The sequence below is a fragment of the Symphalangus syndactylus genome, chromosome 7 (assembly GCF_028878055.3).
Source record: "Symphalangus syndactylus isolate Jambi chromosome 7, NHGRI_mSymSyn1-v2.1_pri, whole genome shotgun sequence".
In the NCBI taxonomy this organism is placed as follows: domain Eukaryota; kingdom Metazoa; phylum Chordata; class Mammalia; order Primates; family Hylobatidae; genus Symphalangus; species Symphalangus syndactylus.
In genome coordinates this window covers 10,645,086-10,664,086 of record NC_072429.2, presented here as the reverse complement: position 1 = coordinate 10,664,086, position 19,001 = coordinate 10,645,086, and the positions used below count along the sequence as shown (strand labels likewise).

Genomic DNA, 19,001 nt, shown 5'->3' with positions numbered 1-19,001 from the left:
CAGCAATTCCACTTCTAGAAATTTAACTTAAACAGATATCTGGTCCAGAGTACAAAGATGTATGTGCAAGAATGTTTAAAGCAGCAAGATAATACTGTAAACATCCTAAATGTTGATTATTTGGTGTCTTGTTGAATATGCAAACAATGTAATACTTTCTAAATGTTAGCTATTCATATAAATTTCACTTACTGAAAAAGATGAACAGCTTAGGAGAAAAAAGTCAATGTATATGAACACAGCTTAAAGAAAAAGCTACAAATAGCCAATGAGCACTTTAAAAGTATCATAACTTCACTCATAATGAAGTAAAGGCAATCAGGACAAGATACCAACCTTAAATTATTTGATTGGCAATAATTAAAAAGTTTGATAACCAGTGCTTGAAGAATTTGGGGAAATAAGCACTCTCAAGTGCTTTTGTTGATACGTTATTTGGTGCAACCTTTCTGGATGACAATTTGGTAATTTCTATCAATACGTAAAACACACATCTTCTAACCCAGTCCCCCATGCTTAAGAATTTCCTGGGCCGGGTGCGGTGGCTTACGCCTGTAATCCCAGCACTTTGGGAGGCCAAGGCAGGCAGATCACGAGGTCAGGAGATCGAGACCATCTTGGCTAACACGGTGAAACCCCGTCTCTACTAAAAATGCAAAAAAAAATTAGCCGGGCGTGGTGGCGGGTGCCTGTAATCCCAGCTACTCGGGAGGCTGAGGCAGGAGAATGGTGTGAACCCGGGAGGCAGAGCTTGCAGTGAGCCAAGATGGTGCCACTGCACTCCAGCCTGGGCAACAGAATGAGACTCCATCTCAAAAAAAAAAAAAAAAAAAAAATTTCCCTGCAGATATGCTGGCAAGACTTCTTAGAAGCTCAAAGATGTTGTTGTAACATAATTGGTAATAGTAATAACAAAAATACACAAATAAAAACCCTAGAAACAACCAAAATATCCATGATAGAAAACCAATTAAATAAATTGTGGCACAGCCTAACAAATGACTTTTTAATGTAAGCTGTTAAAAAGAGACAGATATGTTTACCCTGCAGTTAGGAAATAATGCCCATGATAAACGAAAAAAAGCAAAGTAAATAACTGTACGGTGTGTTTTTTTAGGGTGTGTTAGAACAGGTAAGTATGTGTAGTAAGTATGTTTTGAAGGATTTACAAGAAACTAATAAAGGTATTTAGTGTTAGGAAGAAGAACTAGGAATGAGAGGGTGGCTTTCAACTTTCACTTTTCATTTTGTAAGTTTTGGTAGCAAGATTTTACTGAACTCACGTTTCTTTTAGTTTTACAAACTGTTCAGTGAGGGATACCAAGAATGGGAGAACGTGGTATATTTTTTTGCTTGCTTCTTTGTGGTTTTCTATATAAGAGCAAATACACTATTTTAAAATATGAGCCAATAAAATAGACAATATGGATACTATAGATCCATGTTCACTGACACAGAAAACCATAAGGACATATTAATTTAAGAAAACCAACTGTGATACAATATGCATAGTCTGATCCCATTTATGTAAAAATTTTGCACATGTGAGTATCGGCCATTTAGAGCTATCTGGAAAGATGTTATCAAAATATGATGGAGTTACACATTCTGCTTCATAACCATTCTCAATTGCTTTAATTTTCTCAAATGAGGATGTATCATCTTCAAACATAGGGAATGAAACAAAATTTTTACAAAGACCTTGATATCACAGCAAATTTGAAGATGGGAAGGAAGCAGGGAGAAAGTGTAAGAAAATGATTTAAATAAAGTTATGTAAACTGAGAGGCCGCCTGCTGAAGCAATCCAGTGGAAAAGCTAAGAGTGCCCTGAAACTGGAAGATTAGACCTGGAATCCCGCAGAAGGGACAGAATGTTCCCTAGAGCAGGGAGAAACTTGAGCTAGCTGGCTTTAGCATAAACAAAAGTGGGTCTGCAGGCACTGACCCTGCCATGTAATGAAAAATAGAAAAAAAAATATTTTGAAGATGAATAACCACCAAAAAAAAAAAAATCCCCATTAATAAGGCAGGAAGCTTTGTATTTAGAATGTTTTTACCACAAATGATGGTTTCAAATCTCAATAGCAGGCTGGGTGTGGTGGCTCACGCCTGTAATCTCAGCACTTTGGGAGGCCAAGGCAGGCGGATCACGAGGTCAGGAGTTCAAGACCAGACTGGTCAACATAGTGAAACCCCGTCTCTACTGAAAAAAAAAAAAAAAAAAAAATTAGCCGGGCATGGTGGCATGCATGCCCAGCTACTCCCAGCTACTCGGGAGGCTGAGGCAGGAGAATCACTTGAACCCAGGAGGTGGAGGTTGTGGTGAGCCAAGATCGTGCCACTGCACTGCAGCCTGGGTGATAGAGTGAGACTCCGTCTCAAAAAAAACAACTCTATACCAGAGCAGATATGTTATTCGATAAAGCTAAAAATGTATTTAATTTTAGTAAGTACACATGAATTCAGGTAAATACACAGAAGCAGCTCTAGAGGAATAAACATAACAGCACTGAACAGGGGGAATTGCGAATCTGGATGGGGGAGGTGGCAAAAGGGGCTTTTAGCCTTGTCTGTAATGCTTTCAAATTTTATAAAAGAAAACCATGCACACAGTGTGTTCTATTTTGGTAAAATAGACGTAACACAAAATTTACCATTATAACCATTTTAAGCATACAATTCAGCGGCATTAGTTCATTCACAAAGTTGTGCAACCATCACCACCATCCATTTCCAGAACTCTTTGTCATCCCAAGCTGAAACTCAATACCCATTAAACAATAACTCCCAATTCTCCCCATCCCCAACCCCTGAAAACCATTATTCCATTATCTGTCTCTGTGAATTTGCCTATTCTAGGTACTTCATAAACATGGAATTGTATAATATTTGTCCTTTTGTATCTGGCTTATTTCACTCAGCATAATATTCTCAAGGTTCATCCATGTTGTGACATGTTATCAGAATTTAATTCCTTTTCATGGCTGAATATATTATTCCATTATATGTATATACCACTTTTTTTTAATCCATTTATCTGTTGAGGAAGACTTGTTTCTACCTTTTGGCTATTACAAATAATGCTGCTGTGAAGATTTGCAGACAAGTACCTGTTTGAGTTCCCATTTTCAGTTTTTCTGGGCAAATATCTAGGAGTAGAATTGTTGAATCATATGGTAATTCTATGTCTAACTTTTTGAGAAACTGCCAAACTATTTTTCATAGCTGCTTCTCCATTTTACATTCCTACCAGCAACGCACAGTGGTTCCAATTTCTCCATATCCTTGCCCAAATTTGTTTTCTGTTTTTTAAAAACATAGCCATCCTAAATGGGTATCAAGTAGGATCTCAATGTGATTTTGATTTGCATCTTCACACATTTTTTCATGTATGAATTTTTCATTAAAAATTATTTTAAAAGAAAAGAAACAATTTTTTCTTCATTAACCAACTAGTGATACCTCCTTAACTGCTAAGCTCTTTGAGAACAGAGGCAATAGCTGTCCTGCTCACTGCTTTATCCCCGACCCCTAACACAATGCCTAGCATCTAGCAGGTGCTCACCAAATACAGTATTCACTGGATGCAGAAAATACTACATTAGCCTCTCAATTTACATGAGACTAATGTATGGTTTGGGGGGGGTGAGTCTATGAAAAAGTGTCACTTAAAAAAAACACACAAATTTCTGAAAAACATACAATCACTTTGGAAGTCTTGGGTAAACGGCATACTTCAAGACAAATCCAGGATGGCCAAGGAAACAAGTGACATTACTTATAGTTTTAAGGAGCGCAACTTCAGAGCCAGTATTCATCCCACCTGGGTTGCCAAGCAAGGGCAGGGTACTTTTAAGCTGTTCTCATATTATACCACCAGGGGTCCTGAGTTTCCTGTATTTCAGGCAGGATGGCTGCTAGAAAGATACAGTCTGAACTCTTGTGTCTTGCCACAATACAGTAGGCCAGAGCTTGGCTAGAATCAGCAGCAGAGGCCAAAAGAAGTAGAGGGATGCAGGAGATGTTCAGGAGGTAAAACAGACAGGACTTGTTGAGGAAAGGGGAGAAATCAAGTGCAATGCTCAGGTTTTTCACTTCAGCAATTGCTGGCTGGTGGAGCCATCACCATAACACACACAAAGAGAGCAGGCTTTTTTGTGGGTGTGGGGAGCATAAAGGTGAGTTTGGCTTTAGACATATTCAACCTGAGAGGCCTACAAGCTTCAGCAGATGTTTGGATGTATACAACTGGAGTTTTAAGGACAGGACTGGGCTGAGATAAACTCGTGGCAGCCATTGGCATAAAACCAATCGCTGAAGCCAGGGAATAGTTGAGATTGTAGAGGGAAGAGGTCCCGTGTGTAAAGGTGGCCGATGTCAGGACTCTAAGGGACATGAAGAGTTTAAGGAATGAGTAGAGGAACAGGCGTCAGCTAAGGAGACTAAAAAAAAGTGGTGAGAGAAGTACAGCATCACAGAAACCTAGAGAAGACAGTGTTTCAGCAAGCAGGTAGTCAGACACACTAAATGGTTGCGTATTGTGTTTCGTTTTGTTTTATTGAGACAGGGTCTCACCCTACTGCCCCGACTGGAGTGCAGGGGCAGTATCATAGCTCACTGCAGTCCCCAACCCTGGGCTCAAGGGATCCTCCTGCCTCAGCTGCCTGAGTAGCTAGGACCACAGGCATGTGCTACCACACCTGGATGATTTGTTTTTATTTTTGTAGAGACAGGGTCTTGCTATATTGCCCAGGCTAGTCTCAAACTCCTGGCCTCAAGCTATTCTCCCAACTCGGCCTCCCAAAGTGCTGCGATTACAGGTGTGAGAGATCACAACCCTAAATGTTTAATAGCTTTAGATGAAGACAATTTAATGAATCCTTTCACAAGGGTGACTTCACCCATTGGACCAGAATGTCTGAAATCTGCTGGGCATAAACTCCCTGTCCACCAGACCAGCGGTTCTCACAGTGTGGTCCCCAGACTAGCAGCATCCACATCACCTGGGCACTTGTTAGAAATGCAAATTTCAGGGCCCCATCCCCAAAATTCTTTTTCTCAATCAGAAAATCTGATGTGTGATTGTTAGTTCATTCTCGAATTGCTATAAAGAAATACCTGAGACTGACTAATTTATAAAGAAAAAGGGTTTAATTGGCTCACGGTTGTGCAAGCAGTACAGGAAGCACAGTAGCATCTGCTTCTGGGGAGGTCTTAGGAAGCTTACTATCAACACGGAAGGCGAAGGGGGAGTGGACGTCACATGGGGAAAGGGGCGAGGTGGGAGGTGCCACACACTTTTAAACAACCAGATCTCAAGAGAACTCGCTATCACAAGGACAGTACCAAAGGGATGGTACTAAACCATTCATAAGAAACCACCCCCACGATCCAGTCACCTCCCACCAGACCCCACCTCTAATATTGGGGATTACAATTCAACATGAGACTTGGGTGGGGACACAGATCCAAACCATACCAGCAAACCAGCAATCTGTGTTTTGTTGGGTTTTTTGTTTTTGTTTCTTTGAGATGGAGTCTCGCTCTGTCCCCCAGGCTGGAGTACAATGGCGCGATCTCGGCTCACTGCAACCTCCGCCTCCCAGGTTCAAGCAATTCTCCTGCCTCAGCTTCCCAAGTAGCTGGGATTACAGGTGCCTGCCACCATGCCCAGCTAATTTTTGTATTTTTAGTAGAGACGAGGTGGGCCAGGCTGGTCTCGAACTCCTGACCTCAAGTGAGTGATTCACCTGCCTCAGCCTCCCAGAGTGCTGAGATTACAGGCGTGAGCCACCGCACCCGGCCGCAATCTGTCTTAACAAACACTCTAGGGGATTCTGATGTTCACTAAAGTGTGAAAAACACTGCAATAGACAGTGCTTGGAGAGCACCTGATAACCTTTCCTTTAGGAACAAATCCCTCTCCTATTAAACACATTATTCTTTGTATCTGTTAACATATTTTGCAAAATTGTTGGAGCCTGAGCAGCAGGATTTTGTCAATACCCCACATTTAGTGTACCAATAGGTCCTATCTTGATCTTAATGGTCCTGCCCTACAACCAACCAAGCAGCCAACTACCCACGGATTCCTCTACGGGGGACAACCTTTTTCACCTTTATAACTTCTGCTTATTCACAACATCTAATTATTCACGGCCTCTGCTACTTCATGGCTTCTTTTGTGCACCTTTTCAGCTTCTGATCCTGATACCAACTGAACAACTGTCTACGTCAAACTTGTTTAACCCCGTTTAACATTAAGAGATTTTTTTTCGCAACTCTTTTCCTTTAGGTCATCAGCTATCATTAGTGTATTTTATGTATGGCCCAAGACAATTATTCTTCCTGGGGAAGCCAAAAGATTGGACACCCCTGCCCTAAATCTCAATTTAAACTCCTGAGAGACACATATTGTTGGTGAAATCGCAAAACTGGTACAATTTAGGAGGGTAATTTGGCATCATTTATCAAAACTACAAAAACATGGCCTTTGCCCCATAAGTCCGCTTTTAGGCATTTATCCTACAGATACACATGCGCATGTGCACCAAAAAGTGGCGTCTCTCTCCCCTAGCTCGGCCAGAAGCCAGGTCACCTACCCTCGGTCACTCGGGCACCAGGACCTCTCTCCCTACCCCTCAGTCAACGCCCTCTCAGTCCGGGAGGGGCTTCACACCTGGGCAGGTTGGGACTGGGCGCGCCTCACTTCACGCTTTCGTCGGTTGGAAGCAGATGGGGAAGTCCCCGCGGCCTCGGCGTCTCGCACCCCTGGCCCCAACACCTGCCGAAGCCGGCTGCGACTCCATTTTTCTTTTCTTTTCTCCTGGGAAAGGGAAGACCCGCGCCGCCGCGAAGCACAGCGACCCCGGCCCTGACCCCAGCCGCCCGTCGCCGGTGGGCGGGGCTTGGCGGCCCGGCGGGGCGGGGCTCGGGGCGGGGCCGGCGTGGCGAGGGCCCGGGTTGTAGCACCCGCCGCTGCTGCCGCCGCCACCTCAGAAGCAGGAACCGAAGTCGCCGCCGCCGCCACTGCCTGGGTCGCCGGCCGGCCGCCCGCGCGCTGGCTCGGTCGGGGCCCGCAGCCATGGAGGACTTCATCGTGATCTCGGACGACAGCGGCTCTGAGAGCTCCGGGGGCGCCCGCCCGGGCCGGTCGCGGAGGCTGCGCCGGGCCCTGTCGCGAACCCCCGGCGCGCTGCCCCGCCGGACCGTGGTGAGTGAGCGTCGCCTCGTCTGGGGGCGCGCGTCTTCGCGACTCTCGGCTGGGCCCACCGCCCGCTTCCCGCCCCTTGCGCCTCACAGCTGCGGCTACTTCCCGCCTTGCCTCCTTCCAGGCCTCTCGGCTCCGGCGAGCGCGGCTGGCCGGGGCAGGGACCCGGGCAGGGACCGGGGAGGCCGGGCCTCCCGGGCTCAGCGCTGAAGCCCGAGAGGACTGCGGCTGGAAAGCGGCCGAGCACATGGACGAGCTCCTGGCGCGCCTGCTGCAGGGGCTGGGGTCTCAGGCCGGGGCCGCGGGCGTCCTCGGAGCCTCGGCGGGACGTGGGGGCTCGGGTGTACTGGCCGGGCCGATGCAGGAAAGCGGGAGCGCGTAATTGTTTGGCCTGTGGTGGGCACAGATGTGTGCAGGGAGGTAACAGGAGCCCAGGCTGGGAGGGAGGGAAGCGCGGGCCTGGGCCAGATGGTGGCCGCGCTCCAGGGCCTGACTGCAGAGCGAGGGGCCCGATTTTGGAGTTGTACAGGAGGGCGATTTATTTCCTTAGCACTTACCCTGTACCAAGCCCTGAAGGAATAGGGAAGGAAACCTCGCGCACTATTTCTGTTTCCCTCAGAACCCCTTCGTCTTTGTCGTTTATGAGGTGGTGAATTATCTGCCTTTCGAGAATCCTGCATAGATGTTTATTGAATCCCTACTATGGGCCAGATGTTGTAGGGGCTGGGGATACAACGGCGAACACAACATCCATGGTCCCCTCATAAGGTGATACATTCATGAGGTGGTTACTGAGGACCTACTCAAGGGGTGGGAGGTGGAGCTTTCTCTCAGAAGGCTTCCAACATCTCCCCAGCCTCCCAGAGCCATCCCCCGGAAACACAAGGATTATCAAGCTGATGTTATGTGTATAGATCATACAGTTTACCATGCTTCCTATGCAAATACTCGTTCAAGACGTTTCCTAGCTTCTGCTGCCCCTGTTCCCTTTCTAGCTGGTTTACAGTCCCTAAACCTCCATTGGGAACCCCTTCTGTGCCCGAGGTACAGTGCCAAGTGCTAGATGATCACTACAGAATGAATAGCATACAAAACTAGTTAATACATATTATTTTTCAAGCAAGAGGGGTTCTCAGTACGTCTTAGTGACAAATTTGGTTGAGTTAGGCAGCTCATGAGGTAGTAAGAGAAGAAATTTCCAAGATAGAAATGACCCGACTTCATGAGTGAATGGATATATCTAGGGCTGTGGCTGAATGTATCGGACATAATAGATGCACAATAAATATTTGTTGGCTGAAGGAACGATTGAAAGAATATGAGGAGAGAGAATGGTTTAGATGGATGTTTGATAAGTATAAGAGAAGTGCATATAAAAGTAGCAGCAGGCTTGAGATGAAGGAGATGCTGAATTCAGGTTGGACCTATTGGGTTTACAGTGTTAATAGGAAACGTAGATGGATGTGGCCAGCTCAGTAGTTGGAGAAAAGGCAAGAGTGGAGATATTTGGCAATCATGCAAACAGAAAGGAGTGTTGAAGGCCTAATAGTGACTGAGATCATCAAGGAAAAGAGTAGAGAGAGAAAAAAGGTGGAAGGGAAAAAATACTTCTTTCCTCCTAGTTCCTCCTCATTCCTATAGTCTCTTCTCTCAGTACCTGTTTAACTTTGTCCTTCCCACTTGCTTCCTTTCCTCCCAAGTGTTGTCCCTTTTCCCTCATTCTTGTCCAGTTTCCTTCTTCAGTGGTCAGATGCCATGCTTAGCTCAGTCTTTTGTGGTCTTTGACACACGTACATGGGCGTACTCTCCCACTCTTCCCCTCCCTTGTGACCACTCAAGCAAGCATTTTGATCTTGATTGAGCCTTTGAGTTGAATCGAAATGAAGGGCAAGTTCCAGAGAGCAGTACCCAATTTAAATCATGCTTCTCCAGATATTTATTCCAGCTCTCTAAAAGCTCCAAGCTTATTCTCGTTATATCTTTTTTGCAAATTAGATAAAAGTGGTATGATAACCATGTAAAAGGTCAGAGGCATTGAGAGACTTGAAAGGTTATAAAATCTAAAAGTGGCCGGGCGCGGTGGCTCACGCCTGTAATCCCAGCACTTTGGGAGGCCGAGGCGGGCGGATCACGAGGTCAGGAGATCGAGACCATCCTGGCTAACACGGTGAAACCCCATCTCTACTAAAAACACAAAAAATTAGCCGGGCGAGGTGGCGGGCGCCTGTAGTCCCAGCTACGCGGGAGGCTGAGGCAGGAGAATGGCGTGAACCCCGGGAGACGGAGCCTGCAGTGAGCCGAGATTACGCCATTGCACTCCAGCCTGGGTGAAAGAGCGAGACTCCGTCTCAAAAAAAAACAAACAAAAAAAATCTAAAAGTGCCCTTTTCTCTGTAGCTTTTCCTGAAGGCTCTGAAGTCAGAGAGACTTCTGAATCAATATCTCCAACATAGCAACTATTTGAGTTTTGGAAAGTTCTGTCAGCTCTCAGCTTTTGAGCCTGAGAACATTAATGCCTACCTAGCAGGACGGTTTTAGATTTTTAATGAGACAAATGCAAGGAAAGGATCTCATATAAATGATAGCTTTTGCCACTTTTTGTGTTGTTTCTAAGCCCAGGCCTTTCCCTCTTGAGCTTCACAGGCAATGAAATAAAAGAAGCAACTTTTACATCCTTTTTTTTTTTTTTAAAAATATTGACTAAGGGGAAGTAACTTGCTTGAACTTAAGAAAGCCATGTCTAATACTGAAGTTGACATTTCTGAAGTCTTAATTCTTAACCTGGGCTTTAGTCTTCACCGAGTCGATGAGGTGTGTTTCTGTGTTTATCATGGCTTTTTAGGTTGGGGTTTTTTGTTTTTCATTTTTTTACTTATAAAAACAGAACATTTTCAGATAGTTAATTTTGTTGATCTAATTATACAATTTTTATAAATATATAAATAAGAAAATTAAAATTGACCATAATCTCACTATCCAAAGATAACCAATGTTAACATTTTGATGTATGTCTATGTAAATGTTTACTTGTATACACACATGTGCATACATACATACCTATGTGTCCTCCCCATACATGTTTTTATGACCTCCTCTTAATGGATATTATGCCTTCGTTTCTAAATTTTCTCTAAGAACCCAGTGAAAAATTCCCTCATAATCTTTGTACTCTTGTTCATTTGTTTGGTAAGTTCCTCTTAGAAGTTAGATTGCTGAGTCAAAAGGTGTGCCCTACTTTTGATATATGTAGCTAACCCTTGAATATACTGTTAGGGTTATGGGTTGCTAACCCCCTGTGCAGTTGAAAATTTACATATAACATTTGACTCCTCGAAAACTTAACTACCAGTAGCCTACTGTTGACTGGAAGCCTTACCAGTAACATAAGCAGTTAACTCATGTTTTGCATGTTATATGGACTCTTATGATAAAGTAAGCAAGATAAAAATGTTAAGATCATAAGATAAAATACATTTACAGTACTATACCGTATTTGTCAATACTGTAAGTTTACATCGTCTGTTTACAAGATAAATCATCTGTCTGAAATAGGGGACAACCACAGCTACAGACCTCTATCTATGGTACATCTCAAGCAATTCAACTTTTCTTACGTCATGACTTTTCTCTGTTTCTTGGGAGCACATCCAGCATCACTAGTAGCACTTTGTATGGGTTTCATGGTGTTATTCAAGGTTTACGATATTACCCTACACATGATTAAAAAAAATATGTGGAAAAAAACTCAGGAGAGAACACTTTTTACTGTGATATACAGTTTACTGGGAAGTAATGCAGAAATTGATTAGTGCCACATGGCATTTTAAGTGGATATTCACAACACTTGAGCTCACCACAACAGCAGCAGATGTCTGTGGTAGTAGTACATTATTATCACGGTAGTACAGTGTATTCTATGGTTAATTTTATGCAGTTGTGATACAAATTAAAAAGAAAAAATAAAAAATAAATGTAAAAATATGCAGTTGTGATTTAATATTGCATCTTTACATTTCTGTCAACTGCAAATGTCACCGTGTATGGTCAGTAAGTGATTGCATAAATTTTGATAAAGTTCAACTTTGTATAATAGATTTGTGTTGATTTTATGGTAGTAAATGGATAAAATAGGCTAGTATCTACATACATTTTATGCATTCAGGACATATCTTTTTCTTAGTTTTTTTCAATTTTTATAGGCTATGGAGTTCGTCTGTGAGTTCTTCAAATTGTTATAAATCGCCAAAAAATTTTCCAATATATTTATTGAAAAAAACTCTCTTGTAAGTAGACCCATGCAGTTCAAACCTGTGTTGTTCAGGAATCAACTGTATTGCCAAATTTCCTACAGAAATTGTTCATTAATATTCTTACCAGTGGTATATGGCCAATCATATCCCTTTCTCTGCTGCCTAGTCACCCATAGGTATTGTTACATTATTCCATAAATATTTATTGAACACTTATTATATACCAGGCACTCTTACAGGTGCTGGGAATACATCTGTGAAAACCAAGTCCCTGCCCTCATGGAGATTTCATTTTACTGAGGGGGCACAAATAGTAAACAACACTATAAATGTAATGTCAGGTGATAATACAGAGTGTTAGGAAAAAAAATACGGTATTTTTGTTCTTTTAATCTTTGCTGTTTGATAGCCAGATTCCATAAGATGTCATTATTTTTTATTTTTTGATTATGATTCATTTATTCAATAAATATTTATTGAGCATATGCTGTAACCCTGGGGACCAGAGGTGAACAAGATGATAATGGAACTACATTCTACTGTGGAAAAATAGGCAGTAAACAAACTAACAAATAAGAGAACAGTATAATAGAGAGTAACTTTGGTGGGATTGGGAACATTTGATTGTGTTTTCAGAGAAGGCCTCTCTGAAGAGTTAATATTTGATCTGAGACTAAAATGACAACAAATTAGTTATAAGATGTAGATAAATAAGGCATTGTCAAAGGGAACAACAAAACCAAAGGTTCGGAGGCGGGAATGAGCATGACTTACTGGAAGAATGGAAAGCCAGTGAGGCTGCAATGTAACGACTGATGGACAGAGTCAGAAGAGATGAGAAGTAGGTAGGTTGGGTTATAGGGCTTTAGAGACCACAATAAGGGATTTGGATTTTATTGTAATAGGGTAAGAAATCTTTGAAGGTTTAAGCAGGACAGTGACATGATTTGATTTACCTTTTTTTTTTTTTTTTGGAGATGGAGTCTTGCTCTGTTGCATTGCCCAGGCTGGAGTGCAGTGGTGTGATCTTGGCTCACTGCCATCTCCACTTCCCAGGTTCAAGCAATTTCCCCTGCCTCAGCCTCCTGAGTAACTGGGACTACAAGTGCGCCACCACGCTTGACTAATTTTTTGTATTTTGGTAGAGATGGGGTTTCACCATGTTGGCCAGGATGGTCTAGATGTCCTGACCTCATGATCCACCCGCCTCGGCCTCCCAAACTGCTGGGATTACAGGCGTGAGCTACCACACCTAGCCTTGATTTACATTTTTTAGAGATGACTTTAGCTACTGTGAAAAGAAAAGATGGTAAGGTAGGGAGACCATACAATTTATCATCCAATTGGGAAACTTTTGCAAATGAAAAGGGATGCTAACTGGACCAGGATGTCAAGCAACAGGTGAAAACTGGAACTGTCGCGAACAAAGCAGAAGTGTAGTCACCCTACTGTAAGAGGGGAAGAGTGAAATTAGGGAGATCAGTTAGAAGGTTGGTTGTAGTAGTCCAGGTCAGAAATAACTGTAGCTTGGACTGGAGTGGTGGTACAGACTGGGAGAGTGGAGGGATGTAGATATTTAGTAAATAAAATCAACAGGTCCCGATAACTTGGATGTGGATAACAAGGGGAAAGGAAGGAATTAAGAAGGATGCCCTGAGTTCTGGCCTGAGCAACTGAATGCATGTTGGTGTCACGCATTGAAATGAAGCAGACTTGGGAGGAACAGGGTTAGAGGAAAGAGTAAAGAGTTCTGTTTTGAAGGTATAAAACTTACGATGCCTGTGGAATAGCCAACTGGAGATGCCAAGTATAACATTTGTACTGAGTTTAGAGCTCAGAAGAAAAGTCCTGACTAGAGATACAAATTTAGTCTTGTTAGCGCATGGGTTATAGTGAAGTCATTGGCCTGGATAAAATCATCTAGGTTGAGGCCACAAGAGGAAGAACATCCAGAACCTAGCCGAAGGGGACACCATAGTGCATAGCCCAAGGGAGGAAGAGCAGCTAGTGAGGTTGGAGATAAGGGAGTGTGCTCACATATAGTACAGCCAGACACTTGCTTATGTTTATTGGAAACACATAGGGTGTGTGTGCGAATTCCCTATGCTTGTCCTTTGCCCATTTTTCTGTTGCGGTGTTATAATGTTCCTTTTTTTTTTTTTTTTTTTTTTGAGATGGAGTTTCACTCTTGCCCAGGCTGGAGTGCAATGGCGCAATCTCAGCTCACTGCAACCTCCACCTACCTGGCTCAAGTGATTCTCCTGCCTCAGCCTCCCAAGTAGCTGAGATTACAGGCATGCGCCACCACACCCAGCTAATTTTGCATTTTTAGTAGAGATGGGGTTTTACCATGTTGGTCAGGCTGGTCTCAAACTCCTGACCTCAAGCGATCCACCTGCCTCGGCCTCCCAAAGTGCTGGGATTACAGGCATGAGCCACCGCACCCGGCCAACATTTCTTACTCATTTGTAAAATCTACTTATATATTAAAGATTGGTATAGGTGGAATTGTATCTCCCAAAAAGATGTGCTGAAGTTCTAACCCCCCACTACCTGAGATTGTGACCTTATTTAGAAATAGGGTCATTGGCAGATATAATCAGTGAAGATGAGGTTGTGCCGAGTAGGGTGAACCCTTAATCCAACATGACTGCTGTCCTTATGAGAACATGTGAAGACACAGGGGAAGAATGCCATGTGACAGTGGAAGCAGAAACTGAAATTATGTAGCTGCAAGCCAAGGAACACTGAGGACTGCTGGTGACTTCAGGAGCTAAGAAAAAGGCATGAAACAGATTCTTCCCTGGAGCCTTCAAGGGAACGTGGCTCTATAGACACCTTGATTTCAGACCTTTAGCCTCCAGGACTGTGAGGGGATAAATTTCTGTTGCTTAAATCCACCTAGTTTCTGGTAATTTTTACTAGGAAACTAATATAGCCTCCTGTCATACATGTTACAATTTTCTTTCAACTTTTGATTTTGTTTTAATTACAGAAGTTTTACATTTTTATACAGTCAATTCTACCACTCCTTTTCTTTATGATTTCTTAGTTGTCATGCTTATGTCAACCTAAATAACAGACAGCGACTCTCTAAAAAGAAAGTGATATTTATTCAGGAATGGCATTGCAACAGGAGTATGTGAGCCATAATAAACTATGTGTGTATTCAGGGAGGTAAAGGGAGGCAAAAGCTTTTAAAGGAAAAATGAGGAGGATTACATAATTGTTTTGAGATAATTATCCTTATCTGCAAGGATTAATAACAAGGGTGGCTCCAGTCCAAGGTCGAGCAGGCAGTTGCTGGGCAGACATCCTCATGGAAGTATTTTTTTCTCTAAGGTTGTGGTTTTTGCAGAGCCTTTTGTGGTACTTATCAGGCATTTGTGCATAATAATCCTCCCTTCATGGCCTTCCCTAGCTCTATTCGTCAAGGTTTTTTTTTTTTCCTTTTTTTTTTTGAGACAGAGTCTTGCTCTGTCACCCAGGCTGGAGTGCAGTGGCACGATCTCAACTCACTGCAACCTCCACCTCCTGGATTCAAGCAGTTCTCCTGCCTCAGCTTCCCGAGTAGCTGGGATTACAGGCATGGGCCAGCACACCTGGCTAATTTTTTTGTATTTTTAGTAGAGACGGGGTTTCACCATATTGGCCAGGCTGGTCTCGAACTGCTGACCTTGTGATCCACCCACCTTGACCTCCCAAAGTGCTGGGATTACAGGTGTGAGCCACCACGCCCGGCCAAGTGACTCCATTTTGATACTGACAACTCACATTTCCCTCATTTGATCAAGATGTTTTCCCAAAAACATTGCCAGTCAGCTTGTATAATAGTTCAGGGGTGTGTGTGTGTGTGTGTGTGTGTGTGTGTGTGTGTGTGTTTTGAGATGGAGTCTCACTCTGCCACCCAGGCAAAGTGATCTCGGCTCACTGCAACCTCCACCTCCCAGGTTCAAGTGATTCTCTCACTCAGCCTCCTGAGTAGCTGGGATTACAGGCAAGCACCACCATGCCTAGCTAATTTTTTTATTTATTATTATTATACTTTAAGTTCTGGGATACATGTGCAGAATGTGCAGGTTTGTTACATAGGTTTACACGTGCCATGGTGGCTGCTGCACCCATCAACCCATCATCTACCTTAGGTATTTCTCCTAATGCTATCCCTCCCCTAGCCCCCCACCCCCCAACAGGCCCCGGTGTGTGATGTTCCCGTCCCTGTGTCCATGTGTTCTCATTGTTCAACTTCCACTTATAAGTGAGAACATGCAGTGTCTGGTTTTCTGTTCCTGTTAGTTTGCTGAGAATGATGCTCAGAATGATGGTTTCCAGCTTGATCCATGTCCCTCCAAAGGACATGAACTCATCCTTTTTTTTTTTTTTTTTTTTTTTTTTTTTTTTTGAGACAGAGTCTCGCCCTGTCACCCAGGCTGGAGTGCAGTGGCGCGATCTCGGCTCACTGCAAGCTCTGCCTCCCAGGTTCACGCCATTCTCCTGCCTCAGCCTCTCCGAGTAGCTGGGACTACAGGCACCCGCCACCACGCCCGGCTAATTTTTTGTATTTTTAGTAGAGACAGGGTTTCACCGTGGTCTCGATCTCCTGACCTCGTGATCCGCCTGCCTCGGCCTCCCAAAGTGCTGGGATTACAAGCATGAGCCACCGCGCCCGGCCTGAACTCATCCTTTTTTATGGCTGCATAGTATTCCATGGTGTATATGTGCCACATTTTCTTTATCCATCTGTCATTGATGGGCATTTGGGTTGGTTCCAAGTCTTTGCTATTGTGAATAGTGCTGCAATAAACATACATGTGCATGTGTCTTTATAGTAGAATGATTTATAATCCTTTGGGTATATACCCAGTAATGGGATATACCCATTTGTCAATTTTGTCAAAATGGGATATATCACATTTGTCAATTTTAGCTTTTGTTGCCATTGCTTTTGGTGTTTTAGTCATGAAGTCTTTGCCCATGCCTGTGTCCTGAATGGTATTGCCTAGGTTTTCTTCTAGAGTTTTTATGGTTTTAGGTTTTACATTTAAGTCTTTAATCCATCTTCAGTTAATTTTTGTATAAGGTTTAAGGAAGGGGCCCAGTTTCAGTTTTCTGCATATGGCTAGCCAGTTTTCCCAACACCTATTTATTAAATAGGGAATTCTTTCCCCATTGCTTGTTTTTGTCAGGTTTGTCAAAGATCAGATGGTTGTAGATGTGTGGCATTATTTCTGAAGCCTCTGTTCCATTTGTCTATATATCTGTTTTGGTACCAGTACCATCCTGTTTTGGTTACTGTAGCCTTGTAGTATAGTTTGAAGTCAGGTAGCATGATGCCTCCAGCTTTGTTCTTTTTGCTTAGGATTGTCTTGGCTATATGGGCTCTTTTTTGGTTCCTTATGAACTTTAAAGTACTTTTTTCTAATTCTGTGAAGAAAGTCAGTGGTAGCTTGATGGGGATAGCATTGAATCTATAAATTACTTTGGGCAGTATGGCCATTTTCATGATACTGATTCTTCCTATCCATGAGGATGGAATGTTTTTCCATTTGTTTGTGTCCTCTTTTATTTCGTTGAGCAGTGGTTTGTAGTTCTCCTTGAAGAGGTCCTTCACATCCCTTGTAAGTTGTATTCCTAGGTATTTTATTCTCTTTGTAGCAATTATGAATGGGAGTTCGCTCATGATTTGGCTCTCTATTATTGGTGTATAGGAATGCTTGTGACTTTTGCACATTGATTTTTGTATCCTGAGACTTTGCTGAAGTTGCTTATCAGCTTAAGGAGATTTTAGGCTGAGATGATGGGGTTTCTAAATATACAATCATGTCATCTGCAAACAGACAGTTTGACTTCCTCTCTTCCTATCTGAATACCCTTTATTTCTTTCTCTTGCCTGATTCCCCTGGCCAGAACTTCCAATACTATGTTGAATAGGAGTGGTGAGAGAAGGCATCCTTGTCTTGTGCTGGTTTTCAAAGGGAATGCTTCCAGCTTTTTCCCATTCAGTATGATATTGGCTGTGGGTTTGTCATAAATAGCTCTTATTATTTTGAGATACATTTCATCAATACTTAGTTTATGGAGTTTTTAGCATGAAGGGGTGTTGAATTTTATCAAAGGCCTTTTCTGCATCTATTGAGATAATCATGTGGTTTCTGTCATTGGTTCTGTTTATGGATTACGTTTATTGATTTGCATATGTTGATCCAGCCTTGCATCCCAGGGATGAAGCCCACTTGATCATGATGGATAAGAAATTTGATGTGCTGCTGGATTCAGTTTGCCAGTATTTTATTGAGGATTTTTGCATCAATGTTCATCAGGGATATTGATCTAAAATTCTCTTTTTTTGTTGTATCTCTGCCAGGCTTTGGTATCAGGATGATGCTGGCGTCATAAAATGAGTTAGGGAGGATTCCCTCATTTTCTATTGTTTGGAATCATTTCAGAAGGAATGGTACCAGCTCCTCTTTGTGCCTCTGGTAGAATTTGGCTGTGAATCCGTCTGATCCTGGGCTTTTTTTGGCTGGTAGGCTATTAATTACTGCCTCAATTTCAGAACTTGTTATTGGTCTATTCAGGGATTCAACTTCTTCCTGGTTTAGTCTTGGGAGGGTGTATGTGTCCAGGAAATTATCCATTTCTTCTAGATTTTCTAGTTTATTTGCATAGAGGTGTGTATAGTCTTCTCTGATGGTAGTTTGTATTTCTGTGGGATCAGTGGTGATATCCCCTTTATCATTTTTTATTGTATCTATTTGATTCTTCTCTCTTTTCTTCTTTATTAGTCTGGCTAGTGGTCTATTTTGTTAATCTTTTCAAAAAAACATCCTGGCCGGACGTGGTGGCTCACGCCTGTAATCCCAGCACTTTGGGAGGCTGAGGTGGGCATATCACAAGGTCAGGAGATCGAGACCATCCTGGCTAACACGGTGAAACCCCGTCTCTACTAAAAATACAAAAACAAAATTAGCTGGGCATGGTGGTGGGCACCTGTAGTCCCAGCTACTGAGGAGGCTGAGGCAGGAGAATGGTGTGAACCTGGGAGGTGGAGCTTGCAGTGAGCCGAGATGGCGCCACTGCACTCCAGCCTGAGCAACAGAGCGCAATTCAGTCTCAAAAAAAAAAGCCAAAAACCAAAAACAAAAAAAAAAAAAACCAGCTCCTGGATTCATTGATTTTTTTGAAGGGTTTTTCATGTCTCTTATCTCCTTCAGTTCTGCTCTGATCTTAGTTATTTCTTGCCTTCTGCTAGCTTTTGAGTTTATTAGCTCTTGCTTCTCTAGTTCTTTAAATTGTGATGTTAGGGTATCAATTTTAGATTTTTCCTGCTTTCTCCTGTGGGCATTTAGTGCTAGAAATTTTCCTCTAAACACTGCTTTAGCTGTGTCCCAGAGATTGTGGTACATTGTGTCTTTGTTCTCATTGGTTTCAAAGAATTTATTTATTTCTGCCTTAATGTCGTTATTTACCCAGAAGTTATTCAGGAGCAGGTTGTTCAGTTTCCATGTAGTTGTGTGATTTTGAGTGAGTTTCTTAATC

The 19,001-nt window shown here is 42.8% G+C and overlaps 2 protein-coding genes across 2 annotated transcripts in view; one reads left to right on the top strand and one right to left on the bottom strand.

The window, feature by feature from the left end:
- The window catches only part of LOC129485990 (uncharacterized), a 66,997-nt gene extending 60,224 nt beyond the window's left edge, over positions 1–6,773 (bottom strand). The window contains exon 1 of the mRNA XM_063642589.1: positions 6,682–6,773. The gene's annotated coding sequence lies outside the window, so the exon portion shown is untranslated. The remainder of the gene's footprint in view (positions 1–6,681) is intronic.
- Positions 6,774–6,899: 126 nt separating this feature from the next.
- The window catches only part of LOC129485985 (SUMO-interacting motif-containing protein 1-like), a 61,783-nt gene continuing 49,681 nt past the window's right edge, over positions 6,900–19,001 (top strand). Inside the window, 1 exon segment of the mRNA XM_055285188.2 lies at positions 6,900–7,215. Coding sequence (XP_055141163.1) covers positions 7,087–7,215 — 129 coding nt within the window. The 5' untranslated portion in view covers positions 6,900–7,086.